Source organism: Mercenaria mercenaria, chromosome 14 (genome assembly GCF_021730395.1).
Source record: "Mercenaria mercenaria strain notata chromosome 14, MADL_Memer_1, whole genome shotgun sequence".
In the NCBI taxonomy this organism is placed as follows: Eukaryota; Metazoa; Mollusca; class Bivalvia; order Venerida; family Veneridae; genus Mercenaria; species Mercenaria mercenaria.
In genome coordinates this window covers 18,195,545-18,217,804 of record NC_069374.1, presented here as the reverse complement: position 1 = coordinate 18,217,804, position 22,260 = coordinate 18,195,545, and the positions used below count along the sequence as shown (strand labels likewise).

General features: G+C 34.1%; 1 protein-coding gene across 1 annotated transcript; it reads left to right on the top strand.

Annotated features, from left to right (window-relative positions):
- Positions 1–2,050: 2,050 nt before the first annotated feature.
- LOC123526494 (penicillin-binding protein 4-like) lies at positions 2,051–20,459 on the top strand. The gene is made up of 6 exons (XM_045305667.2): positions 2,051–2,897; positions 11,829–12,011; positions 13,178–13,441; positions 14,584–14,725; positions 16,112–16,226; positions 16,468–20,459. The coding sequence occupies exons 1-6, from the start codon at positions 2,593–2,595 to the stop codon at positions 17,160–17,162; spliced, it is 1,704 nt and encodes a 567-aa protein (XP_045161602.2). The 5' UTR covers positions 2,051–2,592; the 3' UTR covers positions 17,163–20,459.
- Positions 20,460–22,260: the final 1,801 nt, after the last annotated feature.

Genomic DNA, 22,260 nt, shown 5'->3' with positions numbered 1-22,260 from the left:
TTTACTTGGAAATTTGATTTGATTTATGCGCTTGAGATATTTAGGGAATTTTGAGTACATCATAAACATTTGATATAGATATATTTTTTCAGCGATATTCGGGGACGAGTCAGAAAGTTACAGATCCAGTTCACTCCATTTTGTCTAGTAAGTTAAACCTTACTCTGCTAAATTTAACTTGTCCGTCTTTCAGTTTGGTCAGTACCATTAACTGTTAAAAGGGATGCTTACCAAAACGATACTGACTGAATAGCGAATAGTGCAGAGCTTGATCAGACTGCACGGATGTATATGTAGATATATCCATATATACTTCTTAAACCAGATTATATTAGTTTATACTAATTTATTTTAGGTCGATTGTGAAGCAAGTTCTACTACTTATTAATATATTAATCACTCTTGACACCTCATTCCTGATGGAATCCATCGCCACGTGGGTATGAGAAGCCAGTTTCCCGTTTTATGTGGAGCGCCAAGCAAGGGGGCTGCTGGTACAACTTTTTTACGTCTTTGGTATGAGACGGTCGGGGATCGAACCCTCCCGCACTCGAAGCGGACGCTCTACCTCTGGGCTATCGAGGCGGTACCACCAGATTATACGAAACCGCTAAAACTTATAGAATCTAATTTGTTTTATCTTTATCAACCCCACATCTCCTTTTTGTAATACTAAGCTGCGTCTGACTAACCTGAAATAATGTTTACGTGATTTCCTAAGCAGAGCACGATTTAGCAGCGCGAATCCGATTATTATCTTACACCTGTATACTGTATATATTACAATCACTCTGTTCAACTACGATAATATGTCGCTGTCATGTTAAAAGGGACCAAGTTGCACAATGACGTGTTGTTGAGAAAGCTGGCCGTTTACGTTAAAAAGTAATTGAAAACCCGAAATACGAATTCAACAAATTAGTCGATGTACGTGTACCGGTAAACTCAAAAAAAGAAATGGAACAATTTTAGACAAACGATTGTTTTGAAAAAAAACTGAAGGTCGAGTTTTAATGAAAACTCATTTTCTGGCGGACCTAAGTTGAATCGATAGGTTTACATTTTTTTCGGAAGGTGAGTCACTATTTTATGTAATGTGGAAGGATATTTTTCTATTTTTTTTTTTTTTTTTTTTTTTTTTGTGGGGGGGGGGGGGGGGGGGGGGGCGGCATGGGGTGGTTCTTTTTGCTCTCCTTATAGCTGTCATTATTTGGCAATATTGGTGTTAAAATATCAGCAACTACAAAATAATGTCCATAGGATTAATTAAAACAGTGTGAAAATAGAGGAAAAACACTGTCAATATAATTTTTCGGCCACCGAACTTTGAAACATTCATATAGTGGAAACTACTAAACCACTAATTGTTTATTTTAAACTAGACGAAATAAAAGTAATAGTCACCGCTATGCAAGGTATCTTTACCTACTTGTTTTTGTAATGTGTCAATTATGCAAATCAAGTAACAAAAATTAGTGTTATCAAGGCAAATAAATTAACTCTGAATAAAATATGCCTCAGCTATTATACTAACATATATATTTCACAGTGAATGTTGCCAGTCTATAAGTAATCTTGTAATGATTTCAGAAATAGACTGGCTTATTTCTCATGTTTCTCACTGAACATGTACATACAAATCTAAAAAGCTGAAATGTTGAAGAAATATTTGTATATCTTCAGTCTTGTGGTTAGTTCACAAAATAAAGTAATTATACAATGTTTAAGATAACAGGATATTCACTTTTTCTCTTTTTTTCTCAGTGATCAACTGGCTTCCAAACTTCATGTTTTTGTGTTGAATTATTCTTTTGATGAACTTCTAAAAACCGGTTATAGCAGAGATTTCACCTGGAAAAAATTCCGTTCAAAAATGATCTAGGGATATCAATCTGATTACATTCATAGTTCATACAAATAAAAGATCAAAGTACAACCATTTGAAAATTGTAACATGATGTATGGTATCAGTCTTATCCAGTATTTATAAAACGGAAATTTATTAATGTCACATTAAGTGAGATAATTAGTTCGCAATGGTAACTTGTCTTGCATCCGTTGTATAATTAATGCGCTTAAACGGAATTGATGTATACATTTACATGTCCATCTAATATTAATGTTAATTGTGTGATTTTTCAACATTTGGAAGTGCAAGTACATGTATAATTACGGGAAATTCGTTAGATGCTTTTATAAATTTACAAAAATAAACGTAGCAAAAACGATGTTTTATAGAGGAAAACAAAACCTTTGGAAATACTTAAATAAAGGGTGGATTTGTAAAAATCGTATAAACTTTTAAGGTAGCATTTAATTTCAAATAGATTCACGTTATGCAAACATGCAACTTGTAAATTAAAGTACAAATGCAATCATGAAATAAAATATAAGAACTACACTAACTATCATTTTCACGTAAAACAAATACTTGAATCAGCTCAGACATGGGAGAGGAAACATATTTCTTTCTAAAGTACCAATACGGTAACACTGAGTTCAAACGTGAGCGGAGAACTATATAAAAGAGAAATTGTAATCGTGTTTTGCAAGACTTTGCTCAGGATATAACAGTTTAACACCGTTTAAAAAATGTTAGACTTGATGAAGAGATGGACGTTTATAGTCATAGTTATGAATCCGTTTATTAACGGGGATGTTTTTAAAGGACATGAAGAAGAAAATGTTATCTCGTTCGTGGAAAATGTAATGGAGTGCCGTAAAGTACCCGGACTGGCGCTATCCGTTGTCAAAGGCAACGAGACGTGGACGCGCGGGTTCGGATTTGCTGATATAAAGTCTGGTAGAAAAGTTGCACACGATACACTCTTTGTTATTGGTTCCTTAGGCAAAGCATTTACTATGACGTTGCTTGGAAATTTAATTCAGAATACTAGGTATGTTTATACATTGTTTGATTTGGATTTTTGTTTTGTAAAGTATTTGTTGGACTTTTGGTAATCCGACTTTTAATTTATCTCTATATTTCATCTTTAAGATCCTAATATAGTAGATAAAATCTGGAAAGTACATTTTATGATACATGAGACATGTATGAGACATTTTTATGATACATTTTTTTTGGGGGTGGTCAACCTTTAAAGGTGCGTTTACTTCATTTTGTCGTAAGTTTTTACATTAAAGCAATACTATGCATAACATAAGACGAAGTTAACATTTGCCAAAATAAAATCTCCCTCCACTAGATTGGTCAAAAATGAATAAAGATTATGTTAAGATTACGAAAATAACAATTGTATGTATTTATATGCAATAATGTTAGTTATTGCATACAGACAATTCTCGTATAACACAGAAGTAAATGTATCAGCTTTGATCCTGCTAAAATGTCTTGAATTCTGTTTTAGCTTAACAGCCTCACCTCTGGAAAATGTTATAACCTGTATTCAATTAACCAGATAATTATAATATTTACATGTTTCAATAAACAAATAAGATAGGTTTCGCAGCTGGAATGTGATTAATCTCTTTCACGTGTAAGGTGAGCTTTACTTACAAACCTCTCAAGGATCTTAGTTATATTCAACAAATATTTCAGTTATACTTTTCGCGTATTTTAGTGAAAGTACCTATTTATGATGAACGGGAGTTACAAAGGTAAAACGGACCAGCTGGTAAAAGAAGATAAGGTTATGTATTTGAACGGGAAGACGTAGGTGTGGATAGATATTGTTTATTTTAATATACTTCTGACGTATCAATACCTAGCTAGCTATTAATGTTTACTTGCAGAACCGAAATCTGAGGTTTTATGTCTTTCAAGAAAACCGATAAAATTTGTACGGAATCCTGTTTCCGCCATCGACTGTTCGACCAGATAGATACGCAACAACTTGAAATTAGGCATTTTATTTAGACTTGTCGCGCTATAAATTTCCCGCGAAAAGTCGAAATCTTGAAGTTTTTAACACGACCACTGTCTCACAAATTTCAACTTCTCGGCCAAAAATTTATCACGAAAAGTAGAAATTAGAGGAGCTAATTTCAACTTCTCGCACTATTTCTGTCTTTTCCTCGAAAAATTGAAAAGTTGAAGATTGTAATGTCAACTTGTCGACTGGATTTGCAGGGCGAAAAGTAGAAATTTAAGTCTTAACTCCAACTTTTCGTGTCAGTTCTTGTTTCCGAGACAAAGCGATATTAGAACTCTTAACATCAAGTTGTCGCGGTAGGATAAAATTTCGGCAGCACCATTTATCCGAGGTGTATTTTATTACCCCACCGAAAAAAAGGCAGGCAAAGGAGACGATGCAGGTACGAAAGTTGAAAAAAAGGGTTCATAAAATAATATCGAATATAGTCTTCTAAAGACTTTTCGAAAAGAAAACGGTGATAATATACAATTTTACCAAGACGCCGATAACCGGTGAAAAGACTTCGAACCCCGGTAAAAATCGTCCTGGTACGACAAAGCGAAATTTTTAAGCGATAATATCGACCAAAGTCTTGGTCGAAAAGTTGAAGATAGTCCGCTTAATTACAACTTCTCGCGCTAGATTATGGGTCGACAAGTTGATGTTTGCACGACAATTGTCCAGTCAAAAACATTAACTTTTCGCGGGATATCTCTGCGCGAAAAGTTGAAGTTATTATAAGGCTTTTAAATTTCAACTTTTCGCACTTGATTATAGGTCGACAAGTTGGCGTTTGCACGACAATTCTCGGGCCAAAAACCTCAAGATTTCTACCTTTCGTGGTAAAATGTAATATAGTGTTAATACATATATCAAGTAAGAAGATGTACTTCCGATCAAAAGAAAATTTATGACTTCTTGTATTATAATTGTAACTATGTTTACGATAGGTGACCAACTGAAGCAAATAATATTTCTTTAAGAACAAAACGAAAAGTGGCCACCAGAGTTCAGTTCGGCGGCACAGTGTAGCTTTTGAATCCGCGTTTCATATCACACAGTGACGAACGAATCAAGATGAAAAAAGTATTCACATATTTATTTGTAAATTTGTTACGTAGTTATGGCAAAATGTTCATTAGTTTATTATAATTGCGTTATTTATGTTTTTTGTTGGCGACGCCGTCTAAATTCGTTTTCGTTACCTATGTCACGTGACTTCAGTTTGCAAATCAAACTACTTGATAACGCATTATAGATAATTTATCAAAATGGAAGATTTATGCAACACTCTGCCTGATTGGTCGAGAGTGTCAATTTCTTTCACTCTGTTGATTGTGCTACGCTGAGTGAAATGTAGACAAAGCGTTTATCCTAAACGACGCTGTTCACAGTTTTAAAGCTAACTTTGGCTCAGTGTATTTAGCAAGAATATTGATATATCTCAAAATGATAAGTAAGTTTAATAAATATGATAAAAACCTGTTCAAATACCAACATATATCAAATTAAAGAAAGAGCTGATTACGGTCTGCGTATCACATGAATAAGGGTGTGATAAGAGTCTTTTATGTAGAGAAGTGCTTTTTAAAAGATTTTCCTTGTTACAATTGTCGTCTGTATATGAAAAGGTTTCTTGCTTTTGTGACTTATTCAGATTGCATATTAAAATGAGTACTTGTTTGCTTTGATATATTTGTTATAAATTATTTAACTGATTTATTATATATGAATATTTTTCTTTAGTATGGTATGCAAATATTGAACTCAGTTGAAATCTGTTTTATTATATATATATGCTATATAATGACTGAATCTCATTACACTGAAATGAAGGTAAACTGCATACAGTTTATCTATGTGATATGACTACGGTCAAACTTTGCTTATGAAACAGAAATATTGAAATAATTACAATTGTATGTTTTGCTTGACCTTCACTTTTTTTTTTATAGGTGTGACGTCATTGTCCAAAGATTCATGAATAGCGAATATGCTATTTGTTAAAGCGGGATCAGTTGGCCTATTTTAGAAATAAATAAAAATAATAAATAAAAAAATCCTTTAACTGTTTTTTTCTCATGTATTCTAATCAAACTTGATTTGTAGCATCTTTATTAGGCCCGCAGCCAACTTTGTTCAGCTGGGACATTTGACCACTTTTAGGGGCTGCTAGAGCTAAAACTAGAAATGCTTTTATACAGCGTCTCGTGAACAGCTTGGTGGATCTTTGTCATACTTGGTCTGGAGCATCATTATAAGGTCCTCTTCCAAATTTATTTATATAGGAACTTGGGTCCTATTAAGGACCACTATAGCTAAAAGTAGATATGCCTTTCTTCGCATTAACCACTAAAATGTAATGGATTTTTATCAAACTCGATGTGTAACAAGATCGTAAGGTCTCCTGCTATTTTGTAACAAATGGGGATAGGGACCAATTTAGCTAAAAATATAAACACGTTTAATGACCTCTTCTCATGAACCGCTTCATGAATCTTCATCAAACTACTGCTGTAATTATTCGTCTAAGGATAAACGAAACAAAATTGCAACCCTACGAAACCTTTGCGAAAAATTAAAAGAGAACCATTTAAATTGTTAAAGTACGGTGTTTAGTTTTGCAATTTGAAAAATGTTAGATGAAAGATGAATATTAGATGAAAAATTCATAAACTTCTTTCCTTATTACAATCCGCCGACCATCATTTTTAAAGATATTTCTTGTTATAGAATTAATATGGATTTAAATTGCCCTTACTTATCTAATGTTTTTCAATGTTTTTTTTTTATTTTATGTACTCTAAATATATTTTGTTTGAAGGGTATTTTTATAAGACCAGTATATATTCTAGTTAATTTATGACATGAAGAGTATTAATACACTTCATTTAAAACATACGTATATCTTAAAGCGATTGGTGATACCAACACATCTTACAAAAGACGTGTCTGGAATTATAATAATGCTAATTACGAGTCGTTAAACGAATCCATACGTAACACTGACTGGTCTTTCCTACGCAGTGAAGATATAAATTCGGCTACTTTGAAATTTACCCAAACGTTTCCAGACTTAATTAAATCGAACGTCCCTTATAAATATGTAACCGTTCGCCCACGAGACCGACCCTGGTATAATTCTGAAATACGTAAAACATCTATAAAAGGTGACCGTTTAAAACGAATAGCGACAAACTCTGATAAATCATCCGATTGGACACGTTTCAAACAAATACGTAACAAAGTTAACAATATGAAAAAACATGCAAAAGAAATGTTCTTTAATAACATTGAATTTACGCTAAATGATATTAATTCTAATGATCCTCGCCAATATTGGAAAATCGTTAAAATGCTCGTCAAAGAAAATTCATCAAAATGTGATTTTATCCCTCCTTTATTAAATGAAAATGGCGCGTATTCTTTTACTGATATTGAGAAAGCTAATACTTTAAACGGTTATTTTTCGTCAGTTTCAAATGTTGACGACTCGCAAGCAAGTTTACCAACTTTTTCTATAAAAACTGACAAACAAGATACTATTGACGTCCTGTCTAACCTTAACATAAATAAAGCAAACGGGCCGGATGAAATAAGTCATCGCATGTTAAAGGAAACACGTGAAACAGTTTGTGTACCATTAACTATTATTTTTAATAGGTCAATTCAAGAAAACATATATCCGAATTTGTGGAAAGGTGCACCTGTAATGCCTGTTTTTAAAAAAGGTGATAAAAATATTGCCTCAAACTACCGTCCTATATCTCTTATAAGTTGCGTGGGTAAAGTCATGGAACGAGTAGTGTTCAAATACATATACAACTACTTACATGTAAATGATCTTATATATGATAAACAGTCAGGTTTTCTTCCAGGCCATTCGACGGTCTACCAGTTAATTGATATATATAATCAAATTTGTTCGGCTTTTGATGGACGAAAATCTACTTGTATTATATTCTGCGACATAAGTAAAGCTTTTGATAGGGTATGGCATTCAGGGCTTACTTTCAAACTTAGACAATGTGGTATAAATGGAAACATAATCAACTGGATCACTAGTTATCTGAACAATCGAACCCAAAAAGTCTTTATTGGATTTTCCTATTCTTGTGAAACACAAGTAAATGCAGGAGTGCAGTCTTAGGGCCTTTGTTTTTTCTCATTTACGTAAACGACATTACCGAGTCTCTTTTAAATATATCTCGGCTGTATGCTGACGACAGTTCACTCGCCGTTAGTTCTGACAATGTTGAATATATAGAAACAATACTAAACCATGATTTACATATGATATCAAACTGGGCTCAAAAATGGCTAGTAAATTTTAATCCCTCTAAAACAGAAGTAATGTTTTTTACTCTCACTGGCCAAAAACAATATTGCTAGACCCTCCTTAATTTTTGACAATGTTCAGCTCAGCTATGTTCAAACGCACAAACATCTTGGAGTTACGTTTTGTGATGATGGCACTTTGCACACACATATTTCAAACATAGCTTCTTCAGCATCTAAAGTATTAGGGACAATGAAATTTTTAAAATTTAAACTTAAAAGAGCAACTCTCAATCAAATTTATATCTCCTACGTAAGGCCAATTTTAGAGTATGCTTCTATTATTTGGGATAATTGTACAGCATACGAAAAAGAATTGCTTGAGAAAATCCAATATGATGCTGCTAGAACAGTAACCGGTTTAACAAGATCTGTTTCCATAAATAACCTGATAAATGAAATTGGCTGGGTTTCTTTATCCGATAGACGTAAATTACAAAAATTAGTTCTTATTTTTTAAATGCAAAAATGGCGATTTAAAGCTATTTAAATGAACTTTTACCTGATATGGTTAGTGACACGAATTCGTACAATTTGAGAAATCATCTCGATTACGCAACTGTTGCCCGTCGTCTTGAAATTTATTCCAGATCAGTACTACCATCATCTATTAAGCTTTGGAATGATTTAGATATAGAAACTCGAAATTCAGAAACTCTCGCCTCATTTAAAAGAAAGCTGTTAAAACTATTTAACCCACCCGTTGTCCCTACATATTTTCTTGTAGGTGACCGCTTCCTGCAAGTGCATCATGCCCGAATACGAAACAAATGCAGTAGCTTAAATAACGACTTATTCAACAATCATCTACGCGATAATCCCCAATGTACGTGCGGCAGTTTGTGTGAAGATGCTGAACATTTCTTCTTTCGCTGTCCATTATACATAACCCAAAGACTCCAACTGTTTACCAGTACTAGACAATATCATCCTCTTAACAGTAAAAAATTGCTTTTTGGTATTGATTATTTAACCGATGAAGAAAATTCTACTCTTTTCAAAGAAGTCCAGCGATTTATTAAATTAACTAGACGCTTTGAAACGTCCAATAACTAAATTTTGTTCATGTACCTTATCATAATTGTAAGTACTTAGTCGCTGTTCTCAATCAAAACAGTAAATTCCGGGGGAACACGAGGCACGAGAATCGAGGTTGATCAGGTTTCAAAATCTTCATTAGTTTTTTTTTTCTTCAGCTTTTTGTCATTCTTTATTGAACTAGACATTTTTGTTTTGTATTTTTTTTGTTGTATCATCATTCTCTGTATAACAATATATGTTTATACTAAATTCTAGATCCATCTGGTATCTTAATCTACTCTTGGGGAAGGGCCGTCGCTAATGTTGGAAAAACTTGTGGCCCAACCCTTTTGCTTCTGATTTCAATGTATACATTAACATGCTTTTCTAATTCTCATTAATCTATGTTAAAATAACGCATGTGTTTATTTGTATTATAAACATGTATCGTTTGCAATAAAATATGTTTAAACTAAACTATTTAAAACATATTATTCTCGTAAAATTATTTTATTTTGATATATTGTTCCATTAAATAAAGATAAAACAAATACACGATAAAATGTAAGTACATTTCCCACACCACCCAAGTCTTTCAGTTTTATTTTCAAAATAAGTGAACATGCTAGAAGAAGATTCCTACCGCACGAGTAAAGTAGTAAATGCAACTGCGTATACGTCCCTGGTGTAAAACAGGTAGTTTCTCTGATTTTGTCAGTTCTTTACTTTATGGGTGAAACAGGTCTCATAAGCGTAAATACGACTAGCTTCTACTGATTATAAAAAAATACCGTACGATTTGTTGTGAATTAACTGTTGTTGTACTTTTAGTAGTTCAACCGCCACCCTTGTTTAAGAGCAACATTTAAAAAACACGTTTTTTTCATCCTCAAGTAATAAGTAAGTAGACTCGCCCAGTTTAATCAATCTAGACGCATAATCTAACAATACGAGCGTCTATTTCACCCGATTTACATTCGGAACATTTTTACGCGTTTCGGGCTTTATCGTATGTTTAACATGGGATTTTTGAACCGTCCAAGATGTTGGAAATGTTTGTCTCATTGTTTACTTTTTTTAATAAAACTGTTACTGCTTTCATTGTTTACCACCTTTTTTCCACCCTTGCCCGAAAAAACAGTAATGAGTTTGTACACTGTTCAGACAGTTGTGCTCTGTTGAAATTTAACCAAACACAAGTTTACCTGCATAAACAGAAAGCATGATATGTCACCATGCGCGGATCCAGAGTGGGGGTACCGGGGGTCCGGACACCCGCTGGAAAATCTTTAAAAAAGGAAAGAAGACAAGAAGGAAAGAAAATGTTTTTCGAAAAAGGCAACATTAGGACTGCATGTAAAGTATATGCGGCTGCTGCTACATACGACCCCGACATAATTCATATTATTTATCTAAAAGAAACTAAGAATTTTACCTTCAAGAAAGCTTGATTTTATCATTTTCCCAAATTTAACAGGTAAGTCCATAAAACTGTCCCAGAATGCAAAAAATGAACTGCTAAATTTCAAAATGTCCAGGGGGGGGGGGGCAAGGGGATCGGCCCCCCTCTGAGAAAATTGGCTGTGTCCGTGCATGGTCACTATACCTGTCCAGTACTGGACATTACGGTAAACGCTTCTTTCCTGCACAAATGACAATTTCGCAACTTCTGTCCGGTTTGTACAAATTTCTGGCCGCGATAAACCATTTGACTTGTATCATTCTTGAATACAAACCGGATAAAATTTACAGTGTGTTTCAGAGGGAACTTAGGGGATCATCATTATTCGTCAGCGTTCATGATAATCGTCACTCAGTCATTCATTTATTCCTACATTCATCTTCAATGTCATTAATCACTTATCGTTATCAGACATCATTCATAAAAACATTATCTTTATCATCACCAGCATTATTCCCTAAGGACAACTGTCCTTCATTACTATATAGGCGATATATGACAATTTTTTTGTGTCGATTCGCCTTACAATCCAGTTCTACCTTCATCACCCTCACCATTCATCTTATCAATTACCTGAGTGTGTAACTATCTGTTATAGTTCATTCGTTGCATTAATTATCACCAGGTAAGCTGTACAGACCCAACAAAACCCTAGCTATATACAAGTCTAAAATGTTTTGGACTCTCTCTTATATATAGTATGATTTATAATCGATTGTTCTTTGATTCTATGCTCGAACGCTATTGTAGTAAAACGTTGTAAAAAATGTAGAAGACAATATTGTTGACGTGTGGAGCAAACAAATTGAATGTGTTTCCGCGTCCTCTAAGAGGGAACATTCGACCGCTTAGTGAAGTGCTCCGTCATATATAATATATTTTGTTAACTTGTGTCATTTCTAAAATTTATTTACTCTGTTCTTCAATATTACAAGTTTCAAAAAATCGCTAGATTTTAGTGATATTTTTTTTTACTTGGAGGTAAGACCTGATTGATTCGCTAAGGCTGTTGAATAAAGATTAGCAAGCAAAGGCAAGCGGATATTGGATGAGGAAATAACAAAGGATTGTAAAATATTTTATATAGCGATGTAGTCAAAAAATGTACGTTGTTGTTTTGTCATACATTGTAGCTATACTTGGGACACAAAGATTTCCGATATCGACGGTTTGAATCTAGATTTCATCGATGACGAAATTACAAGAGAGGCAACTCTATCAGACCTTCTAGCTCACAGGACTGGGTTATCTTCCGTCAACGACTACGGGTTCATTGCAGGTTATCCAGCTGAAGCTGATAGAGAGTTTCTAAGCAAGTAAGTGTGTAGAGTTTATTACAGAGCTTGTGCCAATTTAACTGTACAAATTGCATTAAAGAAAACTTAACTGTATTTTTGCCAACCGTCATTGGGCTTGCATGTTTTTATTTGGGAACCGTATCAGACAAAAATATAAACACATTTGTAATTGTAAAGGATATCAACTGTATAACTTCGTAGCTGGACAAGATTATAAATATGAATATTTAACAATATGCTTCATTAAATCGATGCATGTCAGTCATTGATTGCCTAAGTTTTTGAAATTATAGTTCATGCAATAAATTGTATTACAACAAAACATAAAGACTTTAAAGACACTCCACGTGGGTGACCAAATATCAACATATTAAGTACATGTATAACGGCACATCCCTCACTGCGGAATGTTAAAGAAGTGACATAAACAGCTTGCTAGATGTCGCAACTTTGAAAGATATCTTCAAGTTTTCAAAATCATTTTGATACTGCTGATAAAAAAAATAAAACACGAGTACCAGCATAGTATATATTAAGGCTTATTTCTTAAAATATACTCATAAACATTACGAGTAACTTATCGAGAACATGTGTTGTTTAAAAAAAAAACTATTCCTGCACACCGAACAAGAATTTCCTGTGATTTGGAATGTCGTGGTAATCCATCTGGCACCTCCATGCCAAGTAGTTCTAGTTGCCTAACAAATAATAAAACTTAAACGGAACTTCGTTCTTCCTCATCTTTGAAAAGTCATGACGACATTTCTGCTAAAGTATATGTTAATTTCCCGCGCTTTGTTTAAACACGCTGCTATAAGAAGAAATTCTTTTTCATTTTGTTTTGTTTATTTTGTAAATACCATCTAGATATCTACAAGAAAATAATATACCCTGGTTTTAGATGCAGATGTGAATATCTGACTTTCGTGTAACTGTTTTGGCGGTAGATGATATCGCTAACTGATCCCAGCTCTACTAACTGAAAATGCACGTAGTTGCATGTGTTATGCTTACATTGGTCGATCATTGATATGACACTCGCTTAATCATAAATTGTTACTTAATTAAATATGTATTCAAACTCGCTTAATCATAAATTGTTACTTAATTAAATATGTATTCAAACAACCTATTGTTTAAAAAGAGAAACCCTATAATTTTTATATTTTATTTTCTTCCCCAAGGCGTACAAAATATATTCCAAAAACGTTGGAATTTCGAAACTCGTTCCAATACAACAACATGATGTACATGCTACTTGGTCATGTGACAGAACTGCTGGGTCGTGACTCGTGGGACAACCTTGTGACATCACGAGTTTTTGAACCAATAGGAATGTTGTCTAGCAAAGTGTTGCTTACGTCAGCAGACGTACAGCAAGGGAACGTTGCAAAGCCTTATATTCTGCCTGAAGACCAATTAGAAGATGGTAATTACGATATATATAGGTAATTATTACATGATTTCTTTTAAAAATCGCCAGTCCATAGTTTCTGCAATACGGACTATATTCAAAACATGTTTTTGAACTAATAAGTCAAACTTTACTACTACAATAATTGTGAAATGTAATTTTGATGACATTATAAAACTCTTATTAAATAGCTGGACGGTCAATAACCAAAACTGATATCGATTAATGAGAGGCAAGTCATTCAATAAGTGAATGCTATTACAAAATGTCAGTTGTTTATGCTGAGATTTAACGAAAAATAGAATAATTCTTGTTGTATGCACTTTTGTAGGCGATTTATTTTATTTTAAAACACAGAACTCTCATAGATCAAGTTGGAAATAGCTTTTTCAAGGTTATCTAGTAGTAATACGCTTGACCGTCAATCAAGAGGTCCGGGGTTCGAATCCCAATCCAGGGCAATATAAATTTCTGAGATGCTCTTAAGCATCTCCTACTTAACTAAGAGGCCAGTATTGGTTCTTCCTAGTAAGGACGGTTTCGCGTGTATCGGTGCTATACACCGGGTACATTAAAGATCAAGACTCTTCATCCGTAAAGCGCTAGGCTAAGTTAACCGGAAAGGCCTCTATAAGTGATTTCTCTCTCCTGTGTTCTGGGGGCTTTGTCTTACTCTGTCCCTATGGTCAGATTGCTGTGTCTGTACTAGTAGGGGATGAATTTGGCGTCCTAAGTGGCCCCCTTTGCACTATGTAAAGCGCCTTCGAACATTTTATCATGAAAAGGGCGCTATATCAATCTGGCATGATATAATAAATCTGGTGTAATACAATATAAAATATATAAATTAAAAGGCTATGTTGTTTTGATTTGTAATGTTTTATACAATCTTAGAACGAACCTGTATAACTGATAGTTTGTAGAGCCCTTTTTGAATTATATGGGTGACATTTGGAGAAATTTTCAAAAAGATTTATGCTACATACAATTGTGCAACCTGATATTCCAGCAGTTAAAAGCCTTTTTCTAAATTCCAGGCCCTAGAACCTGAAAAGTTGGAGCCTGTATATCAGTTACATGTTTAAAGGCAAATGTAACTATGTAAGCGGGTTACAATTATAACAGTATTTACGATATGCATGGCATACATGTTATATTTTTACCATTAACAATAAGGATCGTACCTCTGGAGCCAGCTGGCGGTATTTTGTCAAATGCAGATGACATGGCTCGATGGATAAGATTCAACCTAAGAAACGGTTCTACTGAAGATGGACAGCAGCTTCTCCCAGATGATCTTTTGCAAGAAGCGTTCAAGGTATCTGTAGTAGCATTAACATAAAGTACTAAGTTGGAAGCACATTATGCTCTGAATGGTGCGTGTGTTAAAGCAACTCGTACACACATTTAAAGTGTTGTTTTTTTTTCTCGTTCAAAAAAAAGGATAAAAGCATAATAATAATAAAGTTATCAAAAAGAAACAGTTGGTACTACAATAGTTACCAGTGGCACAAACATTTAAGTATGATTTTTGCGAGATATTAATATGATAAACAACCGTACGTATTGTAAGGGAGTAAACCGTTGCAACAAGTCTAAAATAACGGAGCAAATCAACCCTCGTCACGTTTTTCTATCAATGTCTAACACTTATTTTCGTTCACTTTCTTGTCATAATGTTTCAATGTCATTATACAGAGGATATTACACGAGTGTCGCTTGATTATGAAACATTATCAGTTTCATTCAACTGGTTTGGTAAGTTCATTGTTTAAAGACACAAAAGTAATATTTATCTTTATCACATGTTACGGGTCAATTTGAGCCGTGCCATGGGAAAACTAACATAGTGGCTTTGCACCAGCATGGATCCAGACCTGCCTGCGCATCCGCGCAGTCTGGTCAGGATCCATGCTGTTCGCTTTCAAAGCCTATTGCTATTAGAGAAACTGTTAGCGAACAACATGGATCCTGACCAGACTGCGCGGGTGCGCCGGCTGGTCTGGATCCATGCTGGTCGCAAAGCCACTATGTTGGTTTTCCCATGGCGCGGCTCATTTATTCTTTCTTTACATATCACAGACCTAGTCATTTCGACTAACGTCTCATATTCTTAAGACGAGATTAATATCAAAGCTTCATACACTTGTAATATCAAAATTGTTATGGTTTTATTTACCTGCCACGACGTCAAACATGCGATAAGAACATTGTGTCCATTCCATGCCAAGCTTGATAGAAATGAACATGTTGCATATTTCCAAACAGTGGGCGAGTGGTTTTAACGAAGTGTTGATAATTTGTCTCAGTGTATTAACTGTTATAAAGCAATCTTTTTTACCAACGTTAATACGTAAGGATCGTTTGCAGTTTATAAACCTTTTTCAAGGTCGTAGTTCTTATTTCAAGTACCTACATGTTTCCCTCTATATTTTTTTTTTTTGCAATTCGTTTTTCATGTTTTACAGTTTATATATGAATTTTTTGGTAATCATTTATAAATGAACTCTTCTTACCCAACTCGCATTTTCTGTATATTTCAAGTGAATACCTTACGTCTTTATTTTTTGTAACCATTTATTTACTGGTAATATGAACACGTAAGTCTTTACAGCCGGTGATATATGAGAATGATGATAATTCTGGAATTGTCCTACGCCCTTTAAACATTTGATAAACACCAATTTACTAATTTATATTACAGGACCAGAATATGTTACCGTTTGGCGGAGCATTTGTAAGTCAGACAACACCAAGATATCCTATAAATGATATAACAAAGGCTTATGGCTATGCTTGGTTCACGTCAACATATAGGGGTAAGTGCCTTTTTTCAATATTATAAATGATATAATGAAAGCCTATTGCTTTGTTTGATTGACGTAAACAAAGTGAATTAAGTGCACTTGTATGTAAGATGATGTTACCAAGTCGTATGCTGTTTACATATACATAAGTTTAAGTGATATACATGTAACTTCCATGTTTTTGTAATGTACATCGTATAGAAGAGTGTTTTTATTCATAATAAAACTTTAGTACACTTGTTTCCCTCTTCAGGTTTTCGGAGAATATGGCACAGTGGAGGACTTTTCTCTTATGTATCTCTATTATGGCTATATCCTGACGAGCAACTTGGTGTATTTGCTAACATCAATGGGCCTGGTACAGTAAGAGATCCAGGCTATGCGTTGAAAGCCGTCTTATCTTACGTGTCCGATATTCTGCTTTCACAAACTCCATGGCTGAATATTGAAACAGCTTGTTCATACCCGAGTCCTTGGGTCAATAGTTCATTTAGCATTGACACTAATCCTGAACCAGATAATTTTACTAACGATAGGCTTGATGATTTCGTAGGTAAGTATGGTAACGAACTTCTCCCTGATATTACTATTTCTGTAAAGGAACGTGGCTCAGAGAATGAATATCTTTGGCTTGAAATGAACCGCATTAAAGGCGAACTACTTCTAACGGCGGATGTGAATGTATTTAAATTTAAGATGGAGGATCCATGGGAATATGCGATCGAGCGCGTGTTAGCGGAAAATCTCATTATAACGTACCCGATAGAGTTTACAAGGTCTGAAGATGGGGTAGTTGAATCGTTTAACCTGACATTTAGTCAAAAGGAGATTATGAAGTATCGAAAGAATGTCATGTTAGTGACGGAAGCTGATATATCGATGTCTAAACGTGTTCAGTGTTCCGTTGTTCTGCTGGTATCACTACATCTAATCATTCACTTACTATGACATTGAGAACGATCCTGGTATGCTGGTAAAACCAGATAGTATAGGGACATACGTACTATCAGAATATGTGCGTTCTGCCAAACTGAACGCCAAACACTAACGTATCAAATAGAAAAGCTATTGGTTTTCATTTTTTTTTTTCCGAAATGCATTTTAATTTATATCATGTCGTCTTCATGAAATATTTTGCACTTGAAATTGTGTCCACGCATTGTTGATAACCAGTTGTTTTTTTAATTCGTTTATGTACATTTATTTTAACACACTCCGTTACAACAAATGATAATATATTAATTTATTCAAATCATAACTTACTTTATTCAAAGTTTTCCGTCTACGAAAAATATCCGAAAAACGGTCAACACAGTTTAAATTGTAAACGGTTTTGTTGAAAGTTTTTAAAATGCGAAGTGTTAAAGTATAAGATGACATGATGTTTTGTTATGTTAATAATCTTTTCTGCTTATGTCACGTGTTTTCTACATTTAAAAAGGTATGATTTGTTGCAATGGTAATCAAATCAAACGGTAACATTTTCAATATCAGTTTGAAGTATTTGATTGACTTTTAGGTTGATATGTTTTTCTTTGCATACTGTATATGCTATGTCGTAAATTATCTATTTTTTAAAAGATCAATGGTGACATTTTCGTCAGTAAGTAACTGGTCTGTATTTTTATGCCCCAGAAGGGAGGCGTATTAGTTTTCAACTGTCCAGCCGTTAGTTCGTTCGTTCGTTCGTTAGTCACAACGTTAACCTTTTGCATGAAGGCATTTTACTCGCGAACCACTGCACCCAGGACATTCAAACTTCACATGCTGATAGTACTTATTGAGTACACCACCCCTACTGACATTGGGGTCACCAGGTTAAAGGTCAAGGTCACAGGGGCCAACGTTAACTCTTTGCATGAAGGCACTTTACATGCAAACCACTTCATTCAGGACCTTCAAACTTCACATGCTGATAGTACTTATTGAGTACACCACCTCTACTGACTTTGGGATCACCAGGTCAAAGGTATAAGGTACAGGTCACAGGGGCCAACGTTAACTTTTTGCATGAAGACACTTTACATGCAAACCACTTCATTCAGGACCTTCAAACTTCACATGCTGATAGTACTTATTGAGTACACCACCTCTACTGACTTTGGGGTCACCAGGTCAAAGGTCAAGGTGCTGCGGGGGCATTTGTCACCATTAGTGACAGCTCTTGTTGTATAATATTGTTTCTTATATTATTGGTTTCCACAAAATGTGTAATAGCATCTTCCTTAGTTTCGATTATTCAACCAATACAACGTTCGTTAACGTTGTAGAACGTTCGTTAACGTTGTAGAACGTTGTAGAACAGCGTCAGTTAAATGGTGGGGGAACATTGTCGGTCAATCGTGTAGGTTGACTTTATAGGTATTATATGCTGCTGGTTATTTATGATGATTACATAAGCCCGCGATTGAGCAAAATTAATGAATGTATTATTTGAATTTTCGGACTCGACAGAGACGGTCGGGGCTAAAATAGTTACCCATTGTACCGAATATTATTAAAACCGGGACAGCCATCTATCAGCGAGATTCAGCTAAAACTTACGAATGAAGAAAATGGTTATGGGACTTGTTTTTCACCAGTAGTTTTGCCTGACAAATTTCAACACGAGATTTTTAAAACTTTTTCCGCATTACTCCATTTTTCAATTTTACTTTACCTTGTTTCCCTTATGTTCATTTTTTACAGACTAAAACGTCACCATCGATTTGCAATGTTCTATTTCGACGCTGTGTTGTTTTTATAGCATCAAAACAATGCATCAATATTACCAATTTGCAAAACAAATATTAAATTCCATTTCATTGATTATGCTTAATGTCCATTAAATGTGGTATTGTTCGAACACAACTAGTTTTTATTAAACTGTCAATATAAATAGCATGCTCATTATTCATTTAATTAAATATTCACAGTAACCTGAATATTGTCAAAACAATTTTTAATTAAATATTTGAAACCGCTATACATTTTACGTCGACAAATGCTAAATATAATCAAGATAATGACGTTGTTTTTAGATATGAATAAGATAGTATCAATATTGTCCGTAGCGAATGATTTAATGACGACTTCATTTTCATCAAACCAAAGAGAGAATTGATTGGACCTGTAATGTGTTGCCCGTTTTGAAATGTTTCGTGTAACGGCCATTAAAAGGTACTGTGAATAATGGCATTTACCCACCCTATTCATAATATGTGAATTATAAATGCTTTTCTAACTTGTGTAATATAATTATGTACATGTTGTTAACACACACACACGCACACACGCACGCACGCACGCACGCACGCACACACACACATATATATATATATATATATATATATATATATATATATATATATATATATATATATATACAGGCAAACTTTATAAAAGCTGTAACCATTAAACGTTGTTTCATACACAAATACGCTCCTGACATTTACAAAAAAAAAAGAAAAGAAAAACAACTACAAAGCATTTTTCGCAGACAACTTTTTGATAGATAACCAACTGCATATAAACTTATTTTTCATAAACATTATGAGTGCAGTTGTTGAAATGGGTACATTAATATGGTTCACGACGTGTTTAAGAAATCCCTCGACCTTTTACATACGCTTGATTTTGTTTTAAACACTCTAAACCTTAGGGATCCTAACAAAGCGTATTTTGGAACTTCTCGGACTAGCATAATGTTGTTGACATGCCAACACAAAACTGAAATTGGATTGAATATTCCGTACAAGCACCGATCGTTATGACTTTCTGCTTGGAATAAAGTGAACAAGGTACTACATATACATAACTGATGTCAGCACCAAACCTAATAAGAGATCCAAAGAACTCTCAATTTTCGCTGATATGAAGCCCTTTTGTTTTATTCACTTTGTACGTTTATATTTTACTTAATATCATTCATTTGCGCATAGCTGATAGAAGGCATGTTGTTCGTGTAGAAATGTTTCAGATATATACTTTTGACAAATAAGAAATATGAAATTAATTTGTTAATTTGTTATTATCTTTTCTGTTGAGTAATTGGTTATGATCGCACGATTACATAATCGAGGGGTGAATGCGAAAGAGTTCTAAGTGCATATAAATAAAGAAGCACTTTATCATCGGATTCACCCCCCGATATGTATCATAAAGCAATTGTTTTGATATACGTGTTCATAAATTAAAAGCTTTCTAATACAAAATGTAGAATATTTTACTGATTTTGTCAATACATTAAAAGCTGTAGTTTACTAATGGAACTGTTGTTATCCTTAATTTCCAGAGAACCGGGTAAATGATAAGATAAGATGCCATTTAATATTAATTTCAAAATGCAAAAATGTGTGTATGTTTAGGGTATATCTCCGATTTCAACAGTATTTTAGTTATTACACTGTCGGATTGTGACTACTATACAAGTATTCCTGGATACTTTACCAGTGTCAGTACTAATCTGTTTCAACTTCTCAACAAGAATCAGAGATTGAGGACGAATGATTCAGACACAATGTCTTTTATCAATCAGAACATACGCCTCCCCCGGGAACTGAACTTGTGACCGCGTGATCCGAATATCTGCCCTCTCCCTATTGTGGACACAAGATGCAGAAATGAAAAAATGTCACCAATGGTTCATTCAAAATAAATAATCATTTACAAGGTTCGCAAAAAAATAGTGCACGGTTTTAATTTTGAGAAAATTGGCATCTCGCAGACAAGTCCATGTCACAAAATTAATAACTTAGATATATACAGTATCTTAAAACCAAGTATTCTGCAATAGTAATTTTTGTTGTTTTTCTTTGTTTTTTTTTGTTTTTTTTTTTGTTAAACGGTAACATTAGTACATGTACCTGTTTATTACGTTTTATCTTGAAAACTATCGGTGTGTTAGACTTTGGTAAGGCCTTCTTTATTACAGGCTTACTGTGCTATCCTACACTCATCTTTGTCAACATAATATCACATTTCTCTCATAACAGATCATGTTGTTTTTCAATGAGACAATTATAAAAGCAAACAGATTTCAAGTTAAATACGAATTAAACACAATGACGTTTCAGTGAGACACAGATTTCAAGTTAAATACGTTTTAAACACAATGACGTTTCAAATTACAATATAACAACCATATGTTCAATAAATGAGCAAACGCAGGATACTGTCACATTTAAAACACGAAGGTTTGATGTCATATTATTTTCGAGATGAATTTTTCATATTATGTTATTAGGCACGTCAAATGTAATATTCTTTGATATGTTTGGCTATAAAACAATACGAAATGAACGTAATTATTAATTAATGTGCGAAAAGAAGGTTTGAATCTAATCGCATTTTTTTCAAGTATTTAACTGAACAACGTTTTGACGATTAACAAGTGATATAGCTACGTCACTAATGTACCCTTTGTCCCGTTTCGCAAAATGAGCAAATTGTAACTACTGGTTCATTACCTTAAAACGTGTTGCCTTAAAGACAGTGTACCGGGCCAACGATTGAACGAGAAAATCATATAATTTAGCTGAGCATGTTAGGCAGGCCAAGCAAATTTATATAGCAATTAAATAAGAAATATAAATTTCAAAATGAAATAACATTTATTTCGTCTGTATAGATATCAATTATAATTTCAGAATGGTGATCCTTGTTCATGGGAGAGTATATTCGCATGATTGCTAAAATGATCATCATATACTGTTCTAAAGCTCATTCCAAATTTATAATTAACCTAAATATGAAATTATAAATTTAACATTCTTGTATGTCCACGTAATGGCGTGATACGCCCTAAGCATTTGAAGTTTTAATCTGAACCAATTATATGTCGTATTGCGACGCCTAAGCTTTTCTCAAACTTAATGTGTCTACTGGAATTATTTCATCACAGGCGGGCATCAGGTTAGAATCACAGACCTTCCGTAAACCAGTTGGATGGCTTACTCATATGAAGAATTATACGCCCAGATTTAGGCTCGAACCCGCTTCGGGGAGGAGTCCCTAATATTTCCTTGTACATGGATATATCAATCTGACTAAAGTACTTGATCTTCTA

What these genes read in the sequence shown, in the direction of transcription:
- LOC123526494 (XM_045305667.2), top strand. Translation starts at nt 2,593, where the DNA reads ATGTTAGACTTGATGAAGAGATGGACGTTTATAGTCATAGTTATGAAT. An exon ending in GGTAATTACGATATATATAG is followed by an intron (nt 13,442 to 14,583) that starts GTAATTATTACA and finishes ATTAACAATAAG; the next exon opens with GATCGTACCTCTGGAGCCAG. An exon ending in GTTCACGTCAACATATAGGG is followed by an intron (nt 16,227 to 16,467) that starts GTAAGTGCCTTT and finishes TTCCCTCTTCAG; the next exon opens with GTTTTCGGAGAATATGGCAC.